We start from the raw sequence: 21,101 nt of genomic DNA, 5'->3' as shown, positions 1-21,101 counted from the left end.
TCAGAAAACTAGGAATAATTTCAAATATGTTAATAATATGTTTACAAACTATAATACTGGTCTAAACAACATGAAGACTGTGTCTGCTCACTGGATTTTGTTGTGTTTTTTTTTTCTCTTCTCAACGTTCATTTCTTAAGAAAATTGGCTAAAAAGCGGAAAGAGACATTGAGTAGTACACGGCAGGAAATGACAGTGATGGTGAATTCAATGGATAAAAGCTACACTGAGCAAGGCACCAACTGTGATGAAGCTTTCTCTTTCATGGACACGCACAATCTAAATGGGAGATGTAAGTCTTTTCTTTTCTTTTTCTTTTCCTTTTTCTTTTTTTTTTTTTTTGAAGGTGGAAGAAAGGTGCAAATGGTTTTTAAAATATTTCTCATTACTCAGTCATGGAAAATCCATGGAACCCAGACTCTCCCACTGTGCAACACATTACAGTGTGTATTCGAATGAGCAAGACAGTCAGACATCAAGAATAGACTTCTTTAAAAATAATAAGGATAATTGAGCTTTTTTTTGTCCATCCTTTTCTTCTGCAGAAGAGCAAAGACATTACTGAAACAGCTGTAGTTTTACCTTTCTCCAATTTCTATTATGTTAAAAATGTTATATCCCTCATGCTGTCCCATGTCCTTCAATTGCTATCCCTGCTCACTTTTTTTTTTTTGTAGGCAAAATTTATTTTTGAATGCCATAACTTAATAATGGTGATCCAATTGTCTTATTATTTCCAATTCTAGATGATGCTCTTTCTGTTGCTTGTGCAAAGGAAGAACTCAGCTGAATTATCTGCTCTGCAATTTCATAAGAGATTGTTGAAAATTCTGCGTCTTCTTGGATCTACCCTGAAAATAAATAGAATTTGGGATATATTTTTTTCTCTATTAAAATTTTAGTCAAGGACTTACACCTGTCTGGAGGTTAGCAATGACCAAAGACAGGGACTGCATTAGTTTTTTAGAGCTGTTGAAAAGAATAGAAAAAGAATGACTACGTTCAAAAAACATTCTATTTTTTGTAGCACAAAACATTCTATTTTTTGTAGTTCTTAAGGAATCTCTTTTTTTTTCTTGTATACCGATGTTTTTTAACATCTTCAGAATTTATCAAAGATTGAATTTTGTTTCAAGTACTGACATTATGAGGCCCAACTCCCACTCTTTAATAATAAGCTTAAGAACTTATCTTTGACGAGCTCAGTTGTACAAACACTCTGTGAGGTTTATACAGTGAGACTTCTCTCAGCAGCATTAGGCTCAGAATTTGCAATGTTAATTTGCATTTGTGTTACTTTTGAAATTGCTTTGAAAATATCTTTCAAAAATCTGGCTTTCCATTCTGGTGAGACTATTCCATTGCAGTTAATGAGATCTCTTACTTTTGTAAAGAGATCAAGAGGTTTGACTTCATCTTCTGCCCTCATGGTGTAGTCTTTTAATGGTGTTATTGAATGGTCACAATAACCAAAGAGGCTTCAATGAGTTCCTGTGACTACATCCTCTCTTCATGTGAACAAACTTAAATCAATTTGACATTCTTGGCATGTCAAATATTTTACACCAATTGAGGGCTAGAACCTCAAATTCAGACTTTCCATAATAAATGTGGTCACCAGAAGAATTGGCTTGACAGTCTTTAGGAAAAAAAAATTGTGTAAGACCTTGTTCTCAAGAGATTTAAGGCATTCTTGCTTCCTATAAAAGTTTATTAACCTGGCTGCATTCTGTATCTAGACAGTTTTATTAGCTGCAGCAACCCTGACGTCAGCTAGTCTCTACATCCACACCCAAAAGGAATAGCACTCTGTCCTTTCTGTCCAGTGACTCAGGAGACATAATCAAAGGAAAGCAGTCTCAGATTCACTTTTAGGATAAATGATACTGTCTGGCATCATTTAAACCAGTTTCCATATAACTCCATCTTAATAAGGGATGGCAACTGTATGCCCTAGAAGATCAACAGCAAAAAAAAAAAGGCAGATCAAAGCTAGCAGGAGTAATCTCACTGCTTCTCATCCAACAGATTCTGTCTTCCTTAATTCTGCTTGTTTCCCAAATTCCTGTTAGTCTGCTTATATTCCTATCCAGAATAAACTTACATTCATTGATCTGTGTGAATATCATCAAGCAAACCTACCACAACTAAGGTTGAGTTTGAAAAAGCTTTGCTTAAAAGCCTTTAATGAGTTTTTGGGTGAACATTTCACCCAAAGATAAGGTTAATTCTCTCCTATTGAATGTATCTGTGCTTACAATAGTAATTCATGTGATCTATGTATAACAGGGAATTAACTGAATTTAATTTGTTTCATTGTGTTTTGCTTTTATAAATGTTTAAATCATTAAATACCAATGCCAGCATTGGTGTATGTATCACAGCCTGAAAACCATTGTTAAGCAGAGTGATATTCAGGGCATAATAGTATCTGTGTACACATTATCCACCTGTCTGAACAAATTGAAAAACAATAGAGGAAAAAGGAACTACAGTAGAGTATTTGCATACAGTATTTACTGTATTATTAGGTAAACTTACTAATGATCAAAGCTTCTGTCAAAAGCACCTATTGTCACCATGATGTCTTTATTAAAGCACCGGTGTTTAGTCTAATCTTGTGATTCGAGAAGTGTATTTGTCATCCCTGATCAAAATGCTTTATCTGATTACATTTCTTTTTAGGGAATTGATCAAATTCAATGAGCCATTTTATTCACTAGACCTAGCTGCTTTTCCCTAGGTCCTGATTCCAATGCAACAAACACAACAGGACAGACCCTAAACCAAGTCAATCACACATGCCGTGTCACTCAACTTAAATAGCCACATATCATTTTGCTATCTCTAACTCGCTCTGTTTCTTTTTTCAGCTGTATCTTCACCATCTTCATTTACAATGAAAACTAACACATTGAGCACAACGGTGCCTAACTCTTATTACCCAGGTAACCAATTTTTTTTCTTGGTTTCAACTCTATGGAGACTTTTTCATAACAAAAGCATATTTAATTACATTATTATACTCCTTTCCATGGAAATTTAATAAATATTACATGTAACCAGTTGCTTACAGTGGCTTTCTGAAAGAAAACTCAGGAACATTTATCAATCATTTACTGTTCTCTCTCTCTTTTTACCTTTTCTGCATTGACCTGCTTATGATGTATGACAGATCCATTTGTGCCAACTGCAATTTTAGGTGAGAACATTTCCCTTTATCAAAGTTTATTGCTGAAGTAATTTAGAAAGTCACAGTTCTCGGGATACAGACAATAGTACTCAAAAAGCTGTAGTTTCGTGCTCAAGGGAGGGATGGTAGGCTTGTCTACAGTGAGAGTACTCAGTGAAAGACAGTTATCAGGCTTGATTTCTACTGTCATAGTGCAAGTCAGGGGAGAAAAAAGAGAAATAATTTTAACAAGTGGATTTGCGAGGAAATGTTTATGCATGTATTTGGAGTGACACAAAAGAATTTGATTATCGCAGCAATTGAAATACTTTCCCTCATTTTTTTCCATTTTTTCTCAGAACTGAAGATGTAACTTCTTAAAAATAACATTTTGTTTCCTAATTAGGCTATTCATGATATAGAAAATCAGACAAAATACAGTTTTGGCCATCCCACCAGCTCATTTCTTCTCACAATGCCACAGTTTCTGACATGATTGTCAAAGAGAAGTTTCAGAGGAGAAATGGTATTTTGAACAGCTAAATGATAACATGACACTTACAGTAACACAGTTTATTATGCATTAGGTGTCAGGAATGAAATGAAATGGTAGAACTATAGGTTAAAAACATACAGTTAAAGTATACAGCATTTCCACTGGGAATTTAGAAAAACCTGCTGTTGCCGAATATCAGAAAGAAAGGGGTTTCTGCACAGTAATAAAACTGTAAACGTGAAGCACTATTGCATTTTCAGTGCTTAAGTAATTGACCACATTGTGTCTTGTATTTATTTACGCTTCCCATACTAACTTTAAACAAATTAGGGAGACATTTTAAAGTAATAAAGCAAAATACAGCAATGTGCTGTAGCAAGAACTCAAACTCCAGTGTTAAACCTCTCTATTTACTCCTTTTACTATGACTGATGTTTTTACAAGTATTTTTCCCTCTTCTCCTCTTTTTTCAAATTATTGAAAAAATATAAAACTAATAACTAATTCTAAACTAATTCTTTTCTTTAAACCACAAGTTAAACAGGCTTAAGTAAAAGTAGAGTGAAGCATATAAGAGGTAGAAGTTTAGGAAGATGATTTTTGAAAACTTGTCATTGTAAAAGAAGATTTAGCAAAATGCATTTCAGTGTTTTAACTTTGAGAAGGAACCTGTGCATTTTTATACATTATGTAAATCTGGGAGAAGGTAATGGTAGTGACTGTAACAATGTAATAATCTGCATGCAAATGAAATTTGCAGTGCCTTTTAACTGCCTGAGACGTTAGATATTTTTGTGTGCTTTAGCATTCATTCAACGCTTCATCCAGTAGCTGTTCTGACCTTGTGGGTGGGCAGGGTAAAAAGTACTATTATCAGGAGAAAAACTTCTAGATTTCTTGTCTGGATTATTACGTTTTAGTTAATATTTTCTCTGATTTTTTTTGTGTTTTTTTTTTTTTGGTTTGGTTTGGTTTTGGTTTTCAATCCTTTGTCGTGTAGTAATGATGGTAAAAATATTTGTTAGCTTTGTTCCACAAGAAATAATCTCTGAGCAAGCAGTTCAGATAGCAGACAAACACACACTGAAAAATACATATATATGTTTTTACTTGTCCTAAATTTGTAAAATCTTGATTTAGGTTGATATATATTTTATGGTCTAATGCAGCAGCCTGCACTCAGAAAACCTTCCAGTTATTTCACTGTAGAAAATGAATATTTTGGTAACCTTACATGTTAAAAGTTTAGTACCCTTTTATGAGTGATGTCATATTCAGGCATGATTTATCTCCCAAAAGGTGTTTATAACTGTTTGTATGGGGATACTATTTTATCTCAGGTAAATCAAATCAGCTATGATTGAGTCAGTTGAGGAATATAGCTATTAACTAAAGTGATGGGTTTCTACTGCTGCTAATACCTGCTGTTGCTGTTTTTTAGGCTGTAGGGTCAAGCATGTAGTTAGAATTAAATAAACTTTTCAATGTGACCTCCTTGGAAGGGTACAGGTCTGATGAATGGCTGAATTCAGTTTTCAAAGCCAGAAACTGCTAGGAAGTCCACAACACACTTGCCATTTCCAAATTTCTGTATAGCAAGATCTTTGTACTATTCATGCATATTATAAACTTCACCAATTAAAAAAATAAACTGAAAGGTTAATAATTAATGGTAAACTCCTTAACTGGTGCAGAGGGCAACAATCTTACTTCTCAGTTTCAGATATCAGGAAAATTTCATACGCTTGAGGAAAAACTTCCATGCTTATCCTAATAACCTAAGGGAAAGTTTGAGAGCTTAATAAAAGCTTTACATAATAACCATTAAATTTATAGTTGGTGTAGGTCATAAGCGTAGGTCACGTTTGTCAAGTGCCAGTCATATGTATTTCTGAAAATGGAGAAATAAGAGTGCCATCTCAGAGAACATATTGGGTTGAGTTTGCCTTCAATGCCATAAGTTCATACAGCTGGTAAATAAATATAAGTTGTATTAAAAGTTGTACAAGTGTTGTACAACTGTATGGGAATCAGTAAGTGGAAAGTAGACAAACTGCAATTGTAGGTGTAGTTAAGATGGAGACTCTTCCAATTCCATACGAGCACTGCAATCTGGAAGAGCTCACCCTTTGAAAAAGAGTGAAAATGCTGAAAAGCTCATGCTACAGTGCTCAAAAACAAACCAAAAAACTAGGGCTTCATAATGTACCATAAAAAAAAAAAAAGAAGGAAAAAAGGAATAAAAGCACTTATAAAAGCACTTTATTTAAAAAAAAAAAACTTAAAAAGTTGCTCCCAAAGAAAGCAAACAGAATTAATGCAGCTATAAGAGATAAAGAAGTCAAGATAGGAAAATTAGTCTAAACAAAGGAGCTCATGGGAAAGAAATTCATAAGGATTAAACTGCTGCTTTTATAGGACAAGACCCTACTGTCTGGTAACTTTGTCTTAATCATAGTTACTAAAAGTTTGTGTTAGAGCTTCTCTAGTTTGAGGGGACAAAAAAAAAAAAAAGAAAGAAAAAAGAAAAAAGGCAAACTAACTTTCTAGCCCGCTTCTAAAATAGAAATAAGCCACTCAAAAATCATGATCAGCTTATCAACTTCCTACACTCTTTCTGTCTTTTGTGTCTTAGCCACCTTGTAGTTTTCAGGTGCCATTTCAACAGCAACATACTGTACCTACACTTGTATACCACGTTCCATGCCATGCATCCCAAGGTGCTTTGCAGTACAATTTTATCACACATTAGACAAAAGTTGTCAAATTTTATGACTAAATGATGAATCTGTTTTCCTCTGGATTGGATCAGGTTAGCAAACAAGCAGAAAAAGTAGTGAAATACACATACTCATACCCATAAATTGTTCTCTATTATTTTTGGTTTAGATTTAAATGCACAGTTCATACTGACTGTATGCTTACTGAGGACCAGATTTCATACATCTTGGTATAAGTATCAATTGACAGACCCTGAAATCATTCTTGAAATATGAGCTTTGTGGCATTAACATCTATTTCCAGTTGTATAACTAAGACCAGAATCTCACCTTGAATGAGATGTGGTAGTATTTTTGGTATGCATAAGAGAATCTGGAATCTTTTCGTACAGAAAATATGAGGAACCTTCTGTTATAATTTATTTAACTTTTGAATGTGAAAATATTTTTAGTGCTTCCTTTTCATATGTTATTTTTTACATTTTTTAAAAATAAATATATTATTTTTGTAAACCCCTTGTTTTGGTTAGTATGCTGCCATTGAGGAGTAGTTTGGCAAAGTCGAAGCACTACATTTACGATTTCATTTAAAAATCAAAAACTCTTTGAGATATGCAAAACTATTATTTGGGTAAAAAGTTTGATGATAATTTGACCTCAGAATTTGGGTTGTTTTTTTCTCTTGTCAAGTCTGAACTAATCTTAAGAACTCCATCTAAATAGGAAGAAATTGATACTGCTTCCTTAGGTAGCGTGCACTTTCACATCTGTCCATTTATTGCTAAGTATAAGTTTTGATCTCAGTTACATCTGTGTGAATTGACTCACAGTAAGATACCTTGGTATCAGTACAGTTGATTTGTACAGTGAAACGGAGATCAAAATCTGATTCATTTAGGAAATCACACTGTGAAGACTAAATTACAAACATAAAATTACCTGTAATTATTAATGTAGTACTGTTGCTTATGCCCTGTTTCCTTTTTCTCCTCCTCTTTTTTTCTCCTGATATGTATCTTCTTAAAAGTGCCAATCAATGGTAAGTTGCCCACTTGCCCCACGGAAGAGATGTGGAGGGTTGGGAGAGTACGTGTCTCATAAAAATTTTAACCAACCCACTGGGTTCTCTTGTTTGTTGGCCTGCATGTCAGTTGGCATATAACATTTCATGCCTAATGTGATGGCTCATGATATACTGTGGTCCTAAAGCATGTTCAGCAGCCAGTCAAGACATTTTCCCTGATACGATGATCCTTTGCATTTGTCCTCTTGTAGTTTGTCTCCAAATGTTGTATCAGATCTACATTTCCATTGCAGTCCTAGCTTGATGAAACCATAAGCCATTTTGTGCATCTTTTTATTTTGCTCACTCCAAACATTTGCTCTAAATTTGCAGTTTAAAATATTGTAGTTAACTAATCTAAGACTACAAGTCCTCTTCTGTTCTGTAGGACTTGTTGAAGTTTCAGAATGAAACTTCTTCGCAGCTTAGAACCAAATGCCTAATCTAAAACTCATTTATGATCAGCTAGCATTATTTAAAGCAATATTATAGTTCGGACTGCTCTGCAATGCTTCCATTGTAGAATCATGGAATTTGCCTCATTCCAATCAGTCTTGCAATTTCCCTGTGTAAACTGCTCCATGGATTTACTGTTCTTCTGGCATATAGCCTTCACAGACAGAAGCAATGTTGATGGTGTCAGATTTCTGCCATTCCTCTAGAAATCTGTGTAATTTGTATTTTTGTTAATAAGTGAAAATGAGCCAGTACATTATGAGATACTCTTTTCCTAGATGAAACCCATACGATGGTCAGTGACACAAGCAGCCTGGTTCAATCCCATACCTACAAGAAGCGAGATCCTGTGGATGTTCCTTACCAGACTGGACAGCTTCATCCAGCCATCCGTGTAGCTGACTTGCTACAGCACATCACCCAAATGAAGTGTGCAGAAGGCTATGGATTTAAAGAGGAGTATGAAGTAAGTGTCAGGTCTAATGATCTGATTATTATGTCTTCTGCGCTGTCGGCTTTATCTGTCTGGTACCAGTACCACTGAACAGGTGAGAAATAATTGCTCAACCCAGAACAGGAGAACAGGAGAAATAATTACTCAATCCAGTAAGCCAGCTGCTGTGTGAGGGAAGATATTGAATGGAAAGAATCACGTCTATAGTGAGCAAAGTTTCTGATAGAAACAAGGCAGGGTGAGGAGTGAGAAGTAAAACCTTTCTTGGAAATCTCTGCCTAATTCTAATTGCCTTAAGGCATATATTGAAAAAACAGGCCCACTAGTTTTCTCCTGAAACTTGCCATATTTTTTCTTCTGCTACTCTCTAATCACAGTTGCTCTGTGATAGTTTGGATATCAAGTTCTACAAGCAGTATTTCTCACAGTATGTGAGAATGTACATGATATAATGTACATGATGTACATGATGAATGGTATTCATCATGGCGAGGAAGTACGTAAATATTCAGAGAATATTCACAGTGCTATAAAGTGTATTCTGTGCTTCTGTGCTTCCTGAACCTTTTCTCACTGTCTGGAGAACCCGGAATCTCTAATCCTCATTATTTTTCATATGAACTTACGGCTTCTCTTTGTGTAGGTTTTGTTTGGTTGGTTTGGTTTGTGTTTTTTTTTTATTATTTTTTATTCAGCTCCTGTTTCTTCATTTCATGCTACAGTGACCTGTTCCTCCCTGTTACCATCTGTGTTTTAAATGTCATGAACACTACATCCTGGCAAAGACTGTAGGAATACAACATCATCGCACTGCAGATCCTGTCTTGTGAGATGAGTCAGTTTGTATAGGAAAAAGGCAAAACACAAGCAGACCTTGCTGTCCTGCCCAAAACTATGGGTAATAGACCTGCCTTCAAAAGTTTAGTTACGTTGAAGAGTCTCAAGAGCATACCACTCCACATCCAAATCACATAGCAGATTGGGTAGATAATGACAGGACACAGTCTTAAACTCAAAGAGGACAGATTTTGATTAGACATTAGGAAGAAATTCTTCACTCACAGGCTGGTGAGGCACTGGAACAGGCTGCCCAGACAAGTTGTGGATGCCCCATCCCTGGAGGTGTTCAAGGCTGGGTTGGATGGGGCCTTGGCCTGCCTGATCTAGTGGGTGGCATCCCTGCCCATGGCAGGGGAGGTTGGAACCAGGTGATCTTTAAGGTCCCTTCCAACACAAGCCATTCTATACTTCTGTGATCTCAGCCTGGGTTCCTTGTCTAATGTGAGTGTGGTTTTGAGACCCTTTGAAATCTGCCAGGTCTTAATTTTAATTGCTAGAACATAAAAATGAATGTCATTTGTCCACTTTTCTCTGTCTTTTAGCTCAGAGCTTCAGGGTTTTATTCATGTAAATGGTTTTCATATACATGAATAGGATAGAATGGTTATAGTGAGTAGTGTTTCTCCTAAGGTTACAGTTCAGTAGATTTGAACCCAGATAACAAGTAGCATAAAAATATTACTTCACAGAGGAAAAATACATAAGATTGATCCACAGGGTTGGACTACATATCATAAAAATTGTCATAGGAATGTGTGAGAATTTGTGAAACAATTTTTGATTGCTCAGGTACGAAGTTGCACTCCATAAGAACTTGTAGAGTCTGATCTGTAGGCATATTTGAAGCTGTCATCTCAAAACATTCTGATAACTTTTAATACTTTATATGGATTGTGATCTCAGATGATATCATCAGTCTAAAAAATAATGATAACTGTTCCCTGTGCTGTGGTCCAGGAAAGGAATAGTGACCACCAGCAGCCCACCTCCATGTTCAAGTAGTGTTCATTTGTCTATGGAGGGACTTGCCCAAATTGCACTGCATCTCCAGTACACAGTCCTAAATTTTCTTTCCTTGGAAACTAGGATGTGAGAAATCAGAGGAACAGGTGTAAATGGCTCTTGCTGTGATGTGACAATGGCATAGCCAGTGAGAAGTAGAGTGATACAGATGTGATTTTAACTCTGTCTTCTCAAAGGAGAAACCAGGAAAAAAGATCCCTTCTCATTCTTTCATCTGATAGAAAGAGAAGGGAGTAGGACAACCAGTAGAAATCATTTAAATTACTTCCACCCTGCAGGGCAAGCAACATTTTCTGTTTTGGGCATGCACAGATATGCACTGCCCTAGAGACTCAAGATACCATGCTGAAGTTTTGAAGGCAGTTTTGAAGGCATCATTACTAATATATTGCTGAGTTTTTACAAGTATGCATATTGCTTCCTCTTTGCAAGAAATGTTTTTTTGTGGTTTGTTGTGCATTGTCATGCCAACTTCACGTTATAAAAACTGCTTAAATATGTAATCGTTTAAATTGATGTTTGTAGTATTATACTTTCAAAGCCCATGCTTCAGGCCCTTTCCAAAGTCACTTATGACAATTTTTTTCCTCTCAAATGCAGAAAACAATTAATTCCCAGAAGGAGCTAATCACTTGTCAACTTTCATTTGTGCTGCTGACTTAAACAAGTTTGTTCCTTTGAGTTTTTTATGACACTGTTATTTAAAAATGATAGAATTGAAAATTCTTGTCTTTGGAAAAGATTTGCTCATCAGCCAAAGCCTTTTATATCAGCATTAAGCCTAGAGGAAAGCTACAATTAATTTCTTTAAAAAAGAAGACTAAAATGGAATTTATAATGCAACCAATGACATGGCTTTTTAAACTAGTGGATCAAATGATGCTACAGAGAAACAGTTTCCAGGAAAATCACTTAATTTTGAGCTTATCAAGCTGAGGAATGGCATCCCATTACAGACAGTAGGTATAGTCATGACTAATGACAGTAGCTGCAATACATTAGGGTGCAGTGTGTTAGTAGAGGAAGGGGGACTTAAAATATTGCAGCTGCATCTGAAAAAGTCTGCTTTGTATAGGGAAATCATTTATAATGAGTGAACCATAACAAGCTGAATATTTGAGGGTTTTATCCACTGACTACTGCAATATTGCTTTTATTCCTCCATATGCAGTGGAAAACTGCCCAGTATGTTCTAGCACTAAGTTTGAGAATCTCTTTGTTTTTGCTGCTGTCAGACTGATACTGTCCTCTTTACAAGGTTGAACTAGTCAACAGAAGAACTTTTTCCTTATAAATTATCAGAAGGATAACTGTCCAGGTGAAAAGGAAGAAACAGTTAGGCAGGGGATTTGTTTTGAATGAAGTCTCATAGAGGATTTTTGCTCTAACAAGACAGCAGGATTATATAGTCTCAGCAGGGAAAGGGTTTGAATCAGGAGAAATTCATACAGGATTCATTCTGAAAATAAAAATGTTGAACTGATCAGAAAGTGAAGTAGCACACTACCCACTAGCAGCACTTCAGAGGAGTGAAAGGATACGGTGAACTCAGTTATAAGTGCTTTAAAATAAAACTTCATAATTAGGACCACAGTTCACAATAATTAGGGCAATAGTTCACCATCTAAGCACATCTATGTAGTTTTAAGTCCTGTTAGCTTCATACATGAGTTTTTGGAGTAACATAACAGACACAAAGGAAAAAGGTTGAAAATTCATCTTTAGGCGATGGCAGGCTAGTACTTAATCAGTCTCTGCTCAACTCTGCAATATGATTGCCCACTTGAGATGCAGAGTACCCTTAGGTCCCAGTGTACAGAGAGGCTTGAGAGAACACAGCGCTTGGCAGAATGGTGCCCTTTTGTTCTCCTTCTGGAAGGAGCTGAGATACTTTGGCTCTCAGCACTGAAAAGGTTGTGCTTGAATATTAGCAGGGAAGCATCCCGCAGCCCGGTCCTGCTCCTGCTGTGGCATTTGTGGAGATTCCTGTTCCCTAAAGCAGTATCAGGCCCTGAACCTAGGCCTCAGCAGCACATCGGTAACAAGTACACCACCCATTTTCCCATGTGTTTCTCAGGTGTGGAAACAGCATGGACACTTTTCTGTCAGCTGTGGACTCAAATGCAGGCCTTCATTTATGGCCTGGTGGAGTGTGAATGATTGAAAGGGATTGCACAGAAACCCTTAAACTCTGGGAAATTTCCACACAGCTCGTCTACAGTAGATCTTTAAAATCCTTTCTAACCCCTGCCAGACCCTTTAGAAAGGAAAGGTTTTGGCTTAGCTCCAGCAATGTTAGATTGACAGAGTAACATTGTCCTGATTTCAACGCCTCCCCCCACTAATTGTGCATTATTTTAGCTGCTCCCCACTTCTAGAGCATGAAAGCTTTTACTCATCATGGAGTAGACACTTTCCTTATCTCCTTTATGCATTACAGAAACAAAACAAATAGGAAAGGAGGATGGAAGTGGTCTCTACAGCTGATTGCTTTTTTTGTCCTTACACCTGCCGCCTATTTAGACTTTGTAGTTTCACAGGGCTTTACACTGTATCATTTCAGAAAGACAGGTATCTGTCAAAAGGCCTTAAACACATTGCTGCAAGAAGTGAATTCAACTCCTTCCTAAGCAGTTGGAGTAGGCTACTGGAGGCCAGCAGAGCTTAGCACAGCTAGGGTAGAAACAGAGGCATTCATTCAAACTTATTGTTTTAAATAAGATTTATTTTAAAACCTATTTTTGAATCTTTCAATCAGCAAAAAAAAAATTGTGCCTATTCAGTGTAAATTGGTTCTTTGCCAAATTAAGCTCTGTTGACATAAGACAGTCTCAAATCGATTTCGGAGTGTCCACACAAGAGCTTGGACTGGTTTAGCTGAATTGATTTAAAAACACACCTTTAATTAAACCAGTGCAACTTTGTGTAGATAAAGCCTTGCAAAATCAATTCCACATTATGTTCCATGACAGGGACTTCTGAGCTTCCATTATGTCAAAAACAGAGGTTCCTTTGAAAAGCCAGGATTTGCAAAGGGTACCTTCTCAGATCAGCCTCACTTACTGTCACTAACAGCACTGTGTCGATAACAGAGTTTAAAAAAGGCTCCTCCGTGTAGCTTTAACCTTAAAGCCTTTACCCCCACTGTCTCTCTCCTTCCTTCTCTTGCCTTCCTGTCACACGTTTCCTTTCTCAAAGTTTTGTGGCAGTTCAGCTGTTTCAGTCAAGAAACAATTTTATACTGGTATTATTAAACCCATACTGTTCTGAATTTGGTGGAGTTATACACTGTCAAAATACACTGTACTGATCATGCCCCTTTTATGCTGCATAGTCTCCACTCCAAGGGGTTGCATTAATGTAACTATATTAATCTCTAAATCACTGCAGTTAGATAGACGGATACCTATGTGGATACAGGCTCAGAGGGCCTATCAAGGTCAGGAACATGAAATATATAATCTAATGTATGTTAAACAATTCATTTTCTTTTAGCACTTCTTAACACCTATTATAGATTGGTAGCAGTATTTTAAAGCAGGTTACCTGGTAATGGTCACTGTTCAGTTATACCTTGGGGGATTGTGGTCAAAGGTGATCACAAAAAATGGATAATTGAAGAGGATTTGGAAGTGAGTGTTGAGAATAATGGACAGTATGAAAGAAATCCTGTCTTCATAGCAACATATTCATTGAAATGGAACTTCAAAAGATGCACAGGTAGATGTGCTGACTGTCAATAAAAACAAAGAGTTTTTCACTCAGTGTGCTGCTGGTCAGTGAAATATCTGGAATAGTAAAAAAACAGCCTTAAAAACAGGAAACAAAACAAGAAAAAAAATCCTCTAAAAACAGCATAAATCTTGGGGTTCGGGAGCAGAAAATATTGCAGGCAAGTTTTTCATGAACGAAGTTTACCCCATAGTTACCCACTTAAGATTTTGCTTTCTCTAGACCACTGTTAGATAAATGTCTGACATAAGACAGAAACCTGATAGTTTCCTTTTTTTTCTGTCATGCAAATGCACAACAGACTTGAATCCTGTCACCCCAACCCATTGCTCTGCAGCTTTTCTTTCTTTCTTCTTGTTTCCAGCTGAAAGACAAATGCCATGCCACGTGAAACTTATAAGTCCTTTGCTCTGGGGTCCCTGTTCAGAAATCTTGGGAATAGTAGGAGAAATAAGTGTTTTGCTGATGTTAGGTTGATATCGCTACTGAGAGAACCCAGTTGGTGCTGTTTGTTCCACGTTCATTCATTGCGCCTGCAACTGGCCTGTCTTTCCTCCAACCTGTAAATTTTTATCATGCCTTTTCCCTGATTTTATTTGATATTCTGCAGCACCAGCTGAGGCAGTCAATACCAAAATCAGTGCAGGTTATTTTCTATCCCGCAAGACACAAAGTACAAAGAATGCAAAAAGGCTCTGGAACATTGGGTGGGAATGGGGGCATTAGTACACAGTACAAATACATGAAGGACATCATCTGTGTCCTTCAGAACTGGGAGAAAGGTAACTGTTAGTTTCTCTTTCCTTTGTCTTTCTGTTTTTGTAATAACGAGAAAAGTCATCAGAAACTGGAAACCTGATAGAAATCAAAACATAAGTAAAATAGTGGGAATTTGTCCTGTGAAAATGGTGCGGAAAATTGTTGGATATACTCATCTGTAGTGATAATTACTATTATTTTTTGTGAAATCTCATCTGTTTAGATGGGGCTGAGAACAATCACCTGAATGCCCAGTGACATCTTTAATACCAGGAAGCTGCAGTGGTCTGATTATAGGCGATATAAGTAATCTCTCCCATGCACAATGAAGGATAACCAATGGCTTATGGTGATACAAAGGTTTTTATGTAAGATAGCTATTCTTTTATCAAAGGACTGTGTTCAGAACACCCTAGTTTTTTTCAGGTTGTCACAGAATCATCAGCAGCCTTCTATGAATCTCAGGTAACTTGTTCCTGCATGGATTCCAGACTCGTGGACCTTGGAAGCCTTGGCACTGAAGAGATCATATATAGGGATGTCAAAAGCAATAGTAAAACCAAGCAGGCACCATGTCCATAAACCATGTTTTGGTTTGGAAGTACTAAGGTACTTCAGATCAATACCAAACTGTTGAAATAAAGTCATCCCAAACCAGAAGCAACATTTGCTAATAAATAACTCGCATAGTTAGTGACTCAGCTTCCCAGTGCATGCAATATTCCTTTAATTCTTTAATAAATGTCACAGCAGACAAGGTAGCTTCAGTCGTTTATCTGCAGGAATCAACTAATAACAATTTTAGCCAGATGGCAGTTGATAAGAGTTTGTTTGTTTGTTTCAGTTCAGAGACACTTTCATTTTGCTAAATATGTCGGTTTCTAAGCCAGTTTTATGTGATTTTGAATCTATCCTTAATAGCTGTGAATTTCTGCTTTTTAACAGATTTTGAATGTATGAAAAGTGCCCTCACAGTACTTAGTATCATTCACATGGCACTGCCTTCCTACCCTGTGCTGCAGTATGGCTCACTGCACAGTGATCAAGGTGTCCCAGGAGTTTCTAAATCTCTCTTTTCTCCCACTCTTCCTAAATGCCTTCTCCTCCAGTTTAAATAGATGTGCACTTATATGCGGAAGCAGCTTTCTGGTTTGTTTTTGTTTAAGCAGGCTTAATTAGAATTTATTCTTACCACAGATTATAGATTTAGGCAGGTCGTGGCTTCATTACAAAGGCTTTGGGGTTTTATCTGTTTGAATAATAAAATTGCGGAGGAGTATATACTAGAATGCTTCCATATCCTTAGGATTACTTTCAGTGCCATGTAGGCGGCTGTTTGCTCATGCTGTGACATGGCTGGTTTTTGGTACTGATTACTCTGTGAGTTACTTGGGTGTGGACTTCTGGTTTTCCTCTCCTTTGTAGCCCGAACACTGAACTGTACTATATGATCTTAGGCAGCCAAGATGCCTAACAAGAACAAGGATGCCTAATTCATCCCAGTGTTTTTCTCTGTGTGGTTCTACCAGAGTCTTGTATGTAAAGTAAAGTTTAGGATGTGTCCTAAGAAAAGTCTACTAGCTTTTAAGTACATCTTTCGTAACGATTGCATCCCTTTAGGCAATGACAGTTAAAACAAGACACTAATAACTGAACGCAATTTGTTTTTATGTAGGAGCTCTGGCAGCTATTTTAATAGCAGTCTCTGCCCCTGCTGAGTCTAGTGGTCCTGTTGCATGTGGTGGTAATCACATTATGAATGAATACAAACATTATCGATAAAAAACAGGCTGTAACCTGTCAATGTCATGGTCCTGAAGATGTCCTGGGACTCTTGTCCATGTTTGGGTGTTTAGCAGACATTCCTTTCATATGTCAACATAACTGGCCTCGACATCAAAAAGTGATTCAAAGCATGATAAACACCGCTGATGCTATTCCTGATCTATAATGGGTGAGTCTACTTAAGTATTTAAAATGCAACCATTTCAGTTGTTGCATACAGTTTTGTGGATGTTCCTCATGTCCTTTATTATCACACAGCAATAAACTTTAAATGTAGCTTAGAAAGATTTTTTATTGTTTTTGTTTGCTTTTTAGTAGTTTCTTCCGCATCTTCAGTCCAGTTGCCACAGCAGTCTTTCAAAACTTACTTTACTTTTGCACCCCTTTTTCCTGAACTTTGACTCCCTCATTAGGATCCTATATTCTCTGCAGGCATTGCAAGATCTTGCTCAATTTCTTCTGGAAAGATTTGTAGGCATGTGTAATGCCAAATTGGAGCAATAAAAGAAATAGCTTCCAAGTTTCGCTGACTGTTGTCAACTTGGCAGCAAGCAGAACTTTTGAAATCCAGTATCCACATCTGATAACTCCAAGTAATTAACACAGGGGTTGTGCTTTTTTTTTTTTTTAATGGGAAGAATCAACATTTTCCGTTGTGCTGTTTCCTCATGTGTTTTGGATGTATGCAGATGCATATGTTTATTCTTTAATAACCCCAACGCTCTCACATCACTCCACTATTTTAGCATGTGAAATCTGTCACATCGTTGTTCTCCAGCCTGCCCTGTCTTCTTCCCCTTTGGCAGCCACAGGTTGAGAAACTGTCCAGCTATACTAAGCAGACTTCTCAGAATATATTTTACTCTGGTTGTCTGTTAGGCAAGTCATTTTTGCTGCATGATCTTGATACTATGCTTTTGCTAGTATCAAATCTGTGCTGTGTACCTTTTCAAATTAGGGTTCAGTTTCAGATTTAGCCAATGTACGTACCATTATGGGTTATTGAACACCACGGTAGGAAACTAAATGAGGGCACTGAACTTAATTTCACTCACAAGATGAGATTCCAGAGGGAAATCTGCAAGAGCAGCTCTAACTCTCAGAGCTCTAAGGTGATAGGTTAAACTTTCTAAATGCTTGTGACAAGTAGGATTCGAAAGAAAGGTTTTTGAAACTATATGCTGTATATTTGCACCAGACTGTCTTATTAATTATTCAGATAAGACATTGAATATTTGATCAGAATCTGTAATCCCTTCCTCAGTTAACATATTATTTACTTTTGAAAACTGCTGATGTACCATACTTTTCCCCACTGCACCTGCAAAAATGAATTGGTCCAATTTATGTGCACAGAATAATATATTGTGCTTTAGTGTTCAAGATATTATTCATTATTTCCTACTCATATAAGCCTCCTTACCTCCTTCATATTTTATTAGTGCCCTTTAAAAAGACATAAAAAATGAGTCATGTAGTTATTCCATTTTAAATTATGCAAATGATGTTAAATGCAATTATAATCTATTCTTTATTAATTATAAATACACCCTATGTGTTTTCCATGGCTTGTATTTATTTGCTACAAATAATTACGCATTTTAGTCCATTGCTGGTTTCATGACCAGATCATTAGTATTGGCTGTTTGTAGTGAGAATAGCACTTTTCAAATCAAGTTAGCATAATTTAGCTATTAGGAGTTTTAATTTAGCATCAGCTTATCCACAATATACCTAAAATATGCATAATTTTCTACAAGGCATTTGTTTTAAGTAAGTTGAAATAGCCATTATGAATTTTTCAAGAAATGAAAAATTGTATTCTTCTGTAGCCTATGGCTTGGTGTATCTTTTAAAGAAGTTTACTAACTAGAACAGAAGACTTTTTCTTATACTTTTGCTATAGTGCTTTAGCAATTGTCCTGTTAATGGAACAGATGATCCTGCACTTCTCAGCAGGAATGATTTCTTTGTTACAACATACTTGTTGTAGGCCCAGATAGGCCCAGAAAATTCTGTAGGATTCATTAAGTACACTGAAATTGTGGCAGGCTGTAGGTGGGCATGGCACAGTGGGTTAGCAAGCCTCCTTTTTCCCCTCAGGTTTCTTGCCATCATCTCTGTCCAGCTCTTGCATGTCTCCTGAGAGGCTGAGAGGAGCTGGCACGTCAGGCAGCCATGAGAAAGATGAGGTCAGGCAGAGAGAAAGATGAGGAAGGCAACTATGGAATAAAACTGGCCCCTGGGCCAAAGGTGGTGGGGAAACTGGAGAGTCTGTGGAAATAAGGCAGCTCAGGAGGAGGGCAGAAGGAAAAACAGGCTGGCTTTGGGGACTTGCTTAATACTGTCAGTGAGAGAACTCAGTATTTCTGAAATGATATGATGGTAGCATCTACCACGGAGAATTGTTGGAGTTAGTGGGTTTGCAGCTTGGTTCAGGACTGATGGAAATTCCTAATATTGACACTTCTTCACAAGACAGAAGCAGCAGGTTTAGACTTACAGCATGGTTGCAGTCCAAGGCAAGGGAGGACCGTAAGCATGAGCTTAGGTTCATTTAGTTTTAAACAGGTGCAAAGGGCTGTTTAAAAGTTGCCTTTAGTATACATTCCTTCCTTCCTTCCTTATATTCCTTCCTTATATTATACCATTCACTTAAATGGAAGCAACACCAGCGATGTCTTTTGTTTCCACAGGCATTGGGCACATAATCGCTTGGACCCGTTCATGCAATAGTGACAAAGCTTGAATATCTGTCCACCAAGACAGTGCATTTTCTTCCCCTTAAGATCTTAAAAAGATTCACAATTGACAGCGCTGTGCTTCAGTCTATGGAAAAAATATATAGTGTGTGTTTATATAGGGTTACAGTGCATCTACCAGCTGAGCTCATATCTAGCTTCCTAGTGCTTGCCTGTACAATAGTAACTGCTTTTCACATGTAACAGAAAAGAAGCTCTTTTATCTGTGAGAGAGATATTTGAGTCTCCACAAGACAGGCCATCTCCACTCTTACACCACGTGCCAAAGGGAGGCGAAGGAGTAAGGACCTTCCTTGATGCACAGGGTGAGACTGTTCAGAGGCAGGCACAGCCGTGGATGTCTTTGCTAACAGAGGTAGCCTGCAGTGAAAGGGTTATAAAGTGTCCTCTTTTTAGTGAAATTATAGATTTTTTGTCTTTATCTTACCCAAACGCAGACACAGGGTTTCCTTTCTGAATGCCTCCTAGTGCTTGCTCTGGGCTGGTAGAAGCTCAGTAAAGTGTTGGCTCCTGGAGTAAGCATAAAGTTTAAGCGTGTGATTAGTCTGGGTGACAGCAACAGGAATATTTTGCCTTTGATGCTTAAATACATGGCTCTTGTCACAGAGCTTAGAGTTTTGACATGAGAAAATATTACCATTCTGATTGTTTACAGTAAATAACTACACGAGCGATCTTTGTGGTTTTGCTTACCGAGAATGGTGACAAAGCAACAAAATTCCGGTATAGCACAACAAATCTTGAAAAGGTAGGGTCAGATCCTGTGTCTCCTGGTCAGGAAAGAATATTAAAAGCAGCCATCTCCAACCCCTTATGAATAATTAGGAAAGAAACAAGGCGACATAAATGGATGGGGAAGAGCTTGTAGCGCAAAGCTCTTTTTAGATTTGCGGATCTTCCAAGATCCTCTGAATCTAGGTAACACTGTTAAGTTGAGACGTATGCTTTGTAATCTTGAGAAAGACTGCACACAACTGTTACTCAGTCTATTGTGGTACCAGTGTTGGACTACCAAGTGCTGTCTGCCATTTTTCACTGCTAGAAGGGTTTAGTGTGGTGTCTGCATGAAGAGTATTTCAGCACATTATCCCCTGCATTAGGCTGTGATATCAGCTGAGATTTTGTTCACATAGCCTTGGTTTTTATCTGTGCCTGTTTCTGTTTGTCATTGGTGTCTCTGGTCAATTGGGACAAATGACTACAGAAAAACTAAGTATTTCTGGTTTGTAGTTTTTCTCATTCACCCCCCATTCATACTTAAACTCCAGCTTTTATGCTCCGTGTAACACCGCCAGTACGCAGCTTTGTACGGTTGGCATAATAAACCAGGTAAGGGGTCTGTGAGTAAGGAAATCCTTAAAGTGGCACAGAGCCACTTTATCAGCTCCAATACCAAGTCTCTACCTTGTTTCCAGGATAGTGAGATGTCACTCATTCCTGGCTGCTCTAATACCCCCTCGGGATATTCTGAGTTGTGCCAGAGATCAGTGTTACTTCTGCAATGCCAACAGCTATTATTCATTATTCCTTATAATACAGGAAATCAGGAGCACCCAACAAAGCTATTAAGCAGCAGGTTTGAAGTGAACAAAAGGAAATATTTTTCACACAGCACATAATTACATCGTGGAGCTCATTGCCTCAAGATGCTGTGAAGCCAGAATTATAAATGGGTTCAAAAATGGGCTAGACAAATTCATTATTAAACACAATGGCTGTGTGCAGTCTCTGGCTGAGGAAGAGATTGCTCAGGAAAGCCATTGATTGCTAGAAGCTAAGAGGGTATGGTGGAGAAAGACTGACTCTCTATTTGCTCTATTCTTCATACTTTTTTTTAAA

At 37.4% G+C, this 21,101-nt stretch overlaps 1 protein-coding gene across 13 annotated transcripts in view; it reads left to right on the top strand.

The window, feature by feature from the left end:
- Positions 1 to 21,101, top strand: part of PTPRM (protein tyrosine phosphatase receptor type M) — a 484,682-nt gene that overhangs the window by 386,876 nt on the left and 76,705 nt on the right. For 6 of the 13 annotated variants that reach the window (XM_040550055.1, XM_040550063.1, XM_040550059.1 and 3 more), the window contains 5 exons: positions 141 to 292; positions 2,874 to 2,948; positions 3,176 to 3,202; positions 7,416 to 7,427; positions 8,186 to 8,373. In XM_040550055.1, coding sequence (XP_040405989.1) covers positions 141 to 292; positions 2,874 to 2,948; positions 3,176 to 3,202; positions 7,416 to 7,427; positions 8,186 to 8,373 — 454 coding nt within the window. The remainder of the gene's footprint in view (positions 1 to 140; positions 293 to 2,873; positions 2,949 to 3,175; positions 3,203 to 7,415; positions 7,428 to 8,185; positions 8,374 to 21,101) is intronic. The other 7 variants (XM_040550065.1, XM_040550060.1, XM_040550067.1 and 4 more) reach the window with 2 other exon arrangements.

This window comes from Cygnus olor, chromosome 2 (genome assembly GCF_009769625.2).
Source record: "Cygnus olor isolate bCygOlo1 chromosome 2, bCygOlo1.pri.v2, whole genome shotgun sequence".
Classification (NCBI taxonomy): Eukaryota; Metazoa; Chordata; class Aves; order Anseriformes; family Anatidae; genus Cygnus; species Cygnus olor.
Note: the sequence above shows the minus strand (reverse complement) of the source record. Positions and strands in the feature narration are given on the sequence as shown.